We start from the raw sequence: 9,152 nt of genomic DNA, 5'->3' as shown, positions 1-9,152 counted from the left end.
GTTCCGTATGGAATCAAACGCCAGAAATAAAATTCCGCCCTTATTTTGTACAAAGCCCAAATGAGATTTTGAGGCACTTAACTTTACAGCACTTTAGCTAATTCTTTTATGGAGTTCTTTGCAATATTAAACCCATGACACAGTAAATCCAAGCGTGGTGTTAAGTGAAGTGTTTATTGTTCAAACGCTTCAGAGCAGAGATACAAAACATGCTTTGATGCTGTTCGATGGAGCTGTTGGTTTGAAGGATCATGTCAGGATTTACGCGGTTTAGAGGCTAATATATAAAAATATTTTACTATCACTGTTAATTCTGTGTCAGTCGACGAGGCTCCCATTGCTTCCAACAACCTGAAAAAAAAACTAATTTTAGAATCATATTAAATAATTATTTTTAAAAGGCAATTCATATATATATATACATACGGAATATATATATATATATATATATATATATATATATATATATATATATATATATATATATATATATATATATATATATATATATATATATATATATATATACACACAAACACACAGTTGAAGTCAGAATTATTAAACCCCCAGAATTATTAAACCCCGTTTATTTTTCCCCAATTTCTGTTTAATGTTAACGGAGAGAAGATTTTTTTAAGCATTTCTAAACATAATAGTTTTAATAACTTGTCTCTAATAACTGATTTATTTTATCTTTGTCATGATGACAGTAAATAATATTTGACTAGATATTTTTCAAGACACTTCTATACAGATTAAAGTCACTTTTAAAGGCTTAACTAGGTTAATTAGGTTAACTAGGCAGGTTGTGTAATAAGGTAAGTTATTGTTTAATGATGGTTTGTTCTGTAGACTATCGGGAAAATATATAGCTTAAAAGGGCTAATAATTAAACTAAAAACTGCTTTTATTCTCGCTGAAATAAAACAAATAAGACTTTCTCCAGAAAAAAAATATATTATCAGACATACTGTGAAAAATTTCCCTGCTCTGTTAAACATCATTTGGGAAATATTTTAAAAAGAAAAGGGGTTTACTAATTCTCATTTCATATTTCGATAATCAATTTATTTGTTTAAATAAATGAAGTAAACCGTGCATCTGTGATCATCTGTTCCCTAAAGTACATATAATGCTGGGCAAAAATTAATCATTATTAATCTCATCCAAAATAAAAGTTTGTTTCGACATGACTTAAATGTGTGTTCTGTGTATTTTAATTGTGTCTATAAATACAGACATGCATGAATATATTTGACTAAATGTTTATTTATATTTAGATAAAATATGTGTGTATTATACAAATTGGCAGTGCAGTGGCGCAGTGGGTAGCGCTGTCATCTCACACCAAGAAGGTTGATGCTTCAATTCCTAGCTGGGTCAGTTGGCATTTTCTGTGTGGAGTTTGCATGTTCTCCCTGAGTTGGCGTTGGTTACCTCCGGGTGCTCTGGTTTCTACCAAAGACATGCGCTATAGGTGAATTGAATAAGCTAAATTGGCTGTGGTGTATGTGTGTGAATGAGTGTGTATGGATTTTTCCAAGTACTGGGTTGCAGCTGAAAGGGCATCCGAGTGTAAAACATATGTTGTTGTTGGCAGTTCATTCTGCTGTGGCGACCCCTGATGAATAAAGGGACTAAGCCGATTAGAAAATGAATGAATGAATGAATGATAACAAATTGTTTTGTATAGTTTTGTTTTTATGTTTGTGTAATACATTGTAAATATATATAATACACACACATATATTATGTCAAAACAAACTTTTATTTTGTATGTGATTAATCCTTGGCCAGCACTAGTTAAATATTTACTTTTACCTGTCAGTGATGGTCTTTGACAGTTTCTTGGCCTTAACAGGATCCTTTTCCAGGAAACCTTGATAAGTAGAGAAAGTTTCAACCAAGCCAATGAACTTTGACAATGGCATAATCCTCCTACTCTTCAGACATTCATGCCTGTGAAAAAAATACACAGGAACTCAACTGTGAATATAAGTGTTTATTTTACATCATGCATGAAATAAATTTTGCATAACTAAGTATTTAGGCCCAATATTATTAATATTTACTTGTACTGTAGTTTTCCGCAATTGAAATGAATAATAATAAAGCTTTGCTACATTTGCATCAGATTTTTTCTCAGCACTCAAAGTTTAGTTTAATTAGTTTAATTAAACTAGTAAAAATAAGTAAAATAAGTTTAATTAAATTAGTAATATGGTTTTTGTGATGGCAAAATGTATTGTTTAACACAGAGGGCAAACTTAATGGAACAATAAAATTACTGTAAACTTTACATAATGTTACATGCTTTAATTAAATTAAATTTTTAAAAATCTATTTAAAATTAACTTACTTTATTGCCATAAATCAAAGTTAAAATTTTGAAAATAAAATTAAAAATATAAAATAATAAAAATAAAATTAAAAATATTAAATATAAAAAAAAAACGCACACTTACCACTCTTTATTCACATATAAAATTAGTAATATTGTTCTTGTGATTGCAAAGCTTAATGTTTAACACAGAGGGCATACTCAATGGAAGAATAAAATTACTGAAAAATTTACATAATGTTACATGCTTTACTTGCAGATTTGCAATTTAATTTAATTTAATATAATTTAAAAATAAACTTTAGATATTGCCATAAATCAAGGTTAAAATTTGGAAAATAAAATAAAATAATTTAATAAAAATAATAAAAAAATAATTAATTAAATAAATAAATAAATAATAAAAATAAAATCATAAAATAAAAATTAAAAAATAAATATAGGGTTACAAAAATTAAACACAAACTTACCACTCTTTATCCACAAATAAAATTAGTAATGTTGTTCTTGTGATGGCAAAGCTTAATGTTTAACACAGAGGGCATACTCAATGGAAGAATAAAATTACTGAAAACTTCACATAATGTCACATAATCACACAAATGCTTTACTTGGAGATTTGCAATTAAATTAAATTTAAAAATTTAATTTAAAATAAACTTAATATATTGCCATAAATCAAGGTTAAAATTTGGAAAATAAAACAAAAATGGTTAATTAAAAATAATTAAATAATTTAAAAATAATTAAATTAATAAAAAATAAATAATAAAATTAAAAATATAAATATGGGGTTGCAAAAACAAACACACACTTACCACTCTTTATCTGCATATGAAATAGAATCGTAGATGTTCTTGTAGACTTGGAGGGAACTGGACCCAATATAAGCTTTCCTAAAAGGATGCAGGGCTGCATAGAACTGAGAGCAAAAAAAATGAATAAAGGAATGAATGAATGAACAGTTTGCAGTCAGGAGCTGTAGTTCTGAAAAAATAATCAATTAAAATAATTTTTCATAAATCAAATTGGTGGCCTCATATCAAATATTTATAAAATGCTTTTACTGAGCAACAACTCATGAAGCATTTATTTATGAGTTCTTTAACCTCTTCACAGATATTATTGAGTTTTGAGGTGCTTTCTCCATATTCCAGCTCAAAGTCCATGGTGTAGCTGAGCAGAGCGAGGCAGCCGCCGGGCTTCAGAATCCTGTCCACCTCCTGCAGAAAACGAGGATGGTCAAACCAGTGAGCAGCGGACATGGAGGAGACCAAGTCAGCGATACTGTCCTCAAACGGCAGATCTTCAGCGGGGCTCTCTCTGTGGACATTCAGATCAGTGGATTATCTATCTATCTATCTATCTATCTATCTATCTATCTATCTATCTATCTATCTATCTATCTATCTATCTATCTATCTATCTATCTATCTATCTATCTATCTGTCTATCTGTCTGTCTGTCTGTCTGTCTGTCTGTCTGTCTGTCTGTCTGTCTACAGTTAAAGTCAAGATGATTAGCCCTATAATTTTAATAATTTTTCTAACATTTCCCAAGTGATCTTTAACTGAGCAAGAATATTTTTAAAGTATTTCCTATAATATTTAATTCTTCTGGAGAAAGTCTAATTTGTTTTAAAATTTTTCAAAATCACTTTTTAAGGTATATTGGTATACTGCTATCTTGCAAAATAACTAGCAAAATATTATGTACTGTCATCATGACAAAGACAAAGAATTTAGTTATTAGAAAATAGTGTGTGAAAAAATGTCTCTCCATTAAACAGCTCTTCGGAAATACTTTTAAATTCTTTAAAAATCATTGAAAGGATAAATAATTTGGAGAATTTAATTAAGATGCACAATACCTGCATTATAATATAATATATGAAATTTACAAAATAGGCATTGTTATTTAAATACAGGTTGCTGGGTTGATTTAATCCCCTAAAACTGACAAAACCATCACTTCTCTAGATTTATTATTTATAGATTATTTTGACAATGCAGTCTCTTAGCACTTTGTAATTTATTTATTTTTTTATTTTTTGATTGGTTTATTTCTAATTAATTTGTAAATCTCATTCATAGATTTTAGTACCATTTTCTCAACCCACAATGTGGGGATAGGGGTGGGGTTTGGAGGCAGGCCTCCTTTTAAGTTCGCAACTGCAGTATGAACCGCTATTCCAGTATATGTTTTACACAGCGGCTGCTCTTCCAGTTGCAACCCACTACTGTAAAACACCCATACACATTCATAAACTAGGCCAAATTTAGTTTATTCAATTTACTCATAGCGCATGCCTTTGGATTGTGGGGGAAACCCATGCTAACATGGGGAGAACATGCAAAACGCAACACAGAAATGCCAAGTGGCCCAGCCAGAACTCGAACTAGCAACCTTCTTGCTGTGAGGCAACAGTTCTAACCACTGAGCCACATTGATTAATGCCAATAATAGTATATTTATTTTTTTAACAACACAAGAGCAAATATTTTTATTTCAGCACATTATTAAACCAGTAGATTAACCACAACTTGTCCATCTTTTATTTTGTTATTTTATTTTATTTGTCTTTTATACACAGCTCAAAATGTATCTTCATTGACCAGAAAATGAATGAATGAATGAATGAAGGAATGAATGAATGAATGAAGGTCTTATTTTTCTTTTTGGGCTGAATCTGACTTCAACATATTATAGGTTTTATAACATCCATAATCCATCATGTAGCATGCAATGGCCATATACAGTAATGCACTTATCATACAGTGGTATGGTAAGTATGTAGGTCCTGGTGGTATTTTCATACCTGTAACATATATTTGCTGGATGATCTTTGTCACTGGCGATCTTCAGCTGAGCTGGACTGATGTCTGTCCCGACCACAGTCAAGAAGTACGGGGCGAGGAGCTCAGTGCCCTGTCCTGACCCACAGCCTACATCCACAGCCAGATCCAGATCCGTATTGATCTGTTCAGACAGAGAAATAACAAAGGCATACTGGTGGGTTTTCAAAAGGTAACTTCATTGTATCAGATGAAAAGACTTCAAAAATAATAATTAGTCTCTTTTCAAACCTTATGCTTCTTAGGCTACTTTATATGCAAGAAATTCAGAAGTAAGCTCCAGATATACAAAAAATAAATAAATAAAAGCTTTGGAGTCATATCATCTAAATGTAGCATTTTGAGAATTTCTTTAGTTAAATATTTATTAATAAAGTTTCAAACCTGCACAAATGTCAGTACAAATATTATAGAATTGCCATTTATTTAACATTCTTGCCATTTTAATAATGCAGCAATTGCAACTTTAAATATGAATCCTATTAAGATGACCCCTATAAACGTGTATACCCTTTAAGTTGAAACAAAGCAACAAGTGACCTATTTTCCTACTTTCTATGGACTTAGCATTTTCTAATAGAATACAGCAGGTCTCATCTACAGTAAATGTTTTATATAAGTTAAACGTCTACTTCACAGGTTTTGCCACAGTCAAGTTAAAGTTAAAACATTGTAAGAATACGAAAGTGCTGAGTCATTGACAAGGCTTTTCCAAACACAAATTTATCACATACTCTTTTTCGTAGGAAGTTTAGCACTTCGTCTATGAGTTCCTGAGGAGGAGAAACCCGGTGTCGCTGGTAGGATTCAACATGATCTTTTCCCTCAAAATGTCTCTGAGCCATTTCTTTCTGCTGGAGTCGCGTACGTCGACCTACTATATATCTGCCCCTACGGTCATTCATTAACAACACTTGACTTCTGTCTGTGAATTCCTGATTGAGTTCCTGAATTCAACTCAACTCATTTTCGACGTGAAGCTAATCAATATGTGACCTTGTAGCCTATGAGTAGTTTAACCCATAGAGCACTTGTAGCCTACTGTAATATAAACACTGATGGCTGATTTTGAGTATTTATTAAGCCTGTAGTTACTTTCAATACTACTGTACAGTTTCATTCCATCAAACTCAGTTACAGAACTGGTTTATTTACATCCCTGAGGAGACACTTTTCTAAAATTGCAAGAAACTTTACAAATGCATTAAGACCCCGCTTTTGTTGGAAATTTATAATTAAAATAAATAAATAATAAAAGTTGCACGTTTTCTGTTGATGCAATTTTAGACTAAAATATGTTGGCTATCCCTGCTGAAAAAAACAGCTTCCAGGCTAGAAGGTTGGTCGAGCCTGGTTTTAGAGGGGTTTTGGCCATTACCAGGCTGGGCTGGACAGGCTGGGAGATGACCAGCTAAAACTAGCTTGACCAGCTTAGCCAGGCTGGGAGCTCAGCCAAAACCAGCTATGTTTAACCAGGCTGGACATAGCTGGTAGCTGGTCATTCCCCAGCCTGACCAGCTAAGACCAGGCTGAAAATTGCTGAAACCAGCCTGGAAATGGGCAAAACCCTTTTAAACCCAGGCTGGTCAACCAGCTAAAACCAGCCAACCAGGCAGCTGTTTTTTTTTTTCAGCAGGGATAGCGTCAAAAAGTTTGCAGCTTCAGTAGTTTGACTGTTTTTAATAGTGCTTTACCTTCGACAATGGGTGTGGAAGGCTTCGAGCTTTTGAGTGTGTGTGTGTGTGTGTGTGTGTGTGTGTGTGTGTGTGTGTGTGTGTGTGTGTGTGTGTGTGTGTGTGTGTGTGTGTGTGTGTGTGTGTGTGTGTGTTTGTTTTAGTCAGAAAAAAAATTGTCTGTCTGTATATAGACTGTCTTTCAAAATAAACGTCTGCTGAAGTAAAAGGCTACAATAAAAAGAAAAATAAGTAGTATGAACAGCAGATGGCGCCATCAGACAGCACAATCCCTTCAGCACCAGTACTAAAATATGATTTTCCTTGCAGATAGACACAGACTACAATATGATTGCATTTTTTATGTAATTCCATAACCAATTACTTCGGATTCTGTTTGGTTTTTAACACTGTCAAGTTTCAATCACAACCTTAAAATAGACTATATATTTATTTTACATGTTTGAGCCTTATTACTCAATATTACACTTTATCTTTTGGAATAGTTACATCCCATAATGTACCCATGATAACTTCCATTAAACGGTAGGCTAAACAGTCATTATAATGTTATAAAATATGTTGATGCAAGGTGACACATTTTTCCAGTACTAAAAAAAAAAAAAAAGCTTAATTAACAAATTATTTTAAGGGGTGTCGCGGTGGCGCATTGGGTAGCGATGTCGCCTCACAGCAAGAAGGTCGCTGGTTTGAGCCTTGGCTGGGCCAGTTGGCATTTCTGTGTGGAGTTTGCATGTTCTCCCCGTGTTGGCGTGGGTTTCCTCCGCTTGCTTCCCCCACAAGTCCAAACACATGCGCTATAGGTGAATTGGGTAGGCTAAATTGTGCGTAGTGGATGTGTGTGAATGGGAGTGTATGGATGTGTCTCAGTGATGGGTTATTTAATTAATGAATAATACTCAGTTTAGTTAATCGAATAGTTACACTGTAACTACTGGACTTAAATTTGAAATAAAACGTAACAGGATTATTTGACATGATTTGTTTCAGTTCTTCTGAATGAAAGATCCTTTAACTGTTAATCATAACCTTCAATTTGAAACACAGTAGTCATGTGCGATCAACAAAAATACAAATAAAGCTCGACAACTGTCTTTCTAAACCTCACCAAATCAGCACATCACAAACAATCTGTCCAGTGCAACAATAGTTGTACCAGATTAGATTTGGTGCGCACTGATTGGCTGTATGATATTATCAGTGCCGCCCATTTACTGAGCACTCTGATGACTTGTGTTCGGCCGTCAAGTGATCTGCTCTGTTGACTTGACAGCTGCTGGACCGTCAATAAGTCAGAATGCTGGTCATCGGGCTGCCAATTCCCTAAGCCGCGCGGGTTTAAGGGTTTTAATTATTCATTGGTCACACGTCTGGTCTATACACGAATCAATCAGAGCAGCCTGTGTTTGGATGGGTTTATAGGTGTCAGGGCAAAGAGGCCTGGACCAGTGCACCTCAGCACTGCACAGCGCTGCAGATAAAATCAATCACTGCTGATCACATCAGTCTTTGCGTCCACTGCTACACCTGTCAGAGATAAACACACACACAGAGAATACACAAAAAGAGAATGCACTTTATTTTTGGGGTCAGTGATGTACTTTAAAATAGTGTTGCAAATGATTTTTATACTGTATGTGTGATTATATTTTTCAAGTTTTTGAAGTGTATTGCAGGTCTTATGAGTAAATACTCAAGATAAAGTGGAACACTCAAGTAATTGCAGTCTACTGTTAATAGTGTAGCTATTAATAGTGTAGTAAAAATAACTAATTACCTTTTAAGGGCAGACATGTTGAGCTATGAATGAATGAATGAATGAATGAATGAATGAATGAATGAATGAATGAATGAATGAGATTTTCCATTTGGGTTTTGAAAGTAAAAAAAAGACTAATAACCTTTCAAGAGCTGACATGTTGAGCTATGAATGAATGAATGAATGAATGAATGAATGAATGAAGTAAAAAAAGTTTTGAAAGTAAAAAAAAGTTTGTAAAAATAACTAATTACATTTTAAGAGCTGACATGTTGAGCTATAAATGAATGAATGAATGAATGATTTTTCATTTGGATTCCGAAAGTAAAAAAAAATGTTTGTAAAAATAACTAACTGTATTTTAAGAGCAGACATGTTGAGCGATGAATGAATGAATCAATCAATCAAATTTTTATTCGGATTCTGGAAGTAATAAAAAACAAAACAAAAATGAAATACCTTTTAAGAGCAGACAGGTTGTGCTATTAATGAATGAATGAATG

The 9,152-nt window shown here is 33.1% G+C and overlaps 1 protein-coding gene and 1 long non-coding RNA gene across 7 annotated transcripts in view; both read right to left on the bottom strand.

Moving 5' to 3' along the window:
• Positions 1 to 155: 155 nt before the first annotated feature.
• Positions 156 to 6,202, bottom strand: si:ch211-93g23.2. Of its 5 annotated transcripts, none has more exons than XM_087234866.1 (6): positions 5,931 to 6,202; positions 5,160 to 5,320; positions 3,451 to 3,564; positions 3,160 to 3,263; positions 1,822 to 1,959; positions 156 to 351 (listed from the first exon to the last, which is right to left on the bottom strand). In XM_087234866.1, exons 2-6 carry the CDS (start codon positions 5,166 to 5,168, stop codon positions 255 to 257), a joined length of 462 nt encoding a protein of 153 aa, XP_087090992.1. In that variant the 5' UTR covers positions 5,169 to 5,320; positions 5,931 to 6,202; the 3' UTR covers positions 156 to 254.
• A 1,017-nt stretch (positions 6,203 to 7,219) lies between these two features.
• Positions 7,220 to 9,152, bottom strand: part of LOC147846666 (uncharacterized) — a 42,812-nt gene continuing 40,879 nt past the window's right edge. The window contains exon 7 of one of the 2 annotated variants that reach the window (XR_015476156.1): positions 7,220 to 8,417. This is a non-coding gene — a long non-coding RNA (uncharacterized LOC147846666). The remainder of the gene's footprint in view (positions 8,418 to 9,152) is intronic. The other variant, XR_015476155.1, reaches the window with a different exon arrangement.

Source organism: Danio rerio, chromosome 1 (genome assembly GCF_052040795.2).
Source record: "Danio rerio strain M-AB ecotype USA chromosome 1, GRCz13ab, whole genome shotgun sequence".
Lineage (NCBI taxonomy): Eukaryota > Metazoa > Chordata > Actinopteri > Cypriniformes > Danionidae > Danio > Danio rerio.
This window is presented reverse-complemented; position numbering and strand designations above follow the sequence as displayed.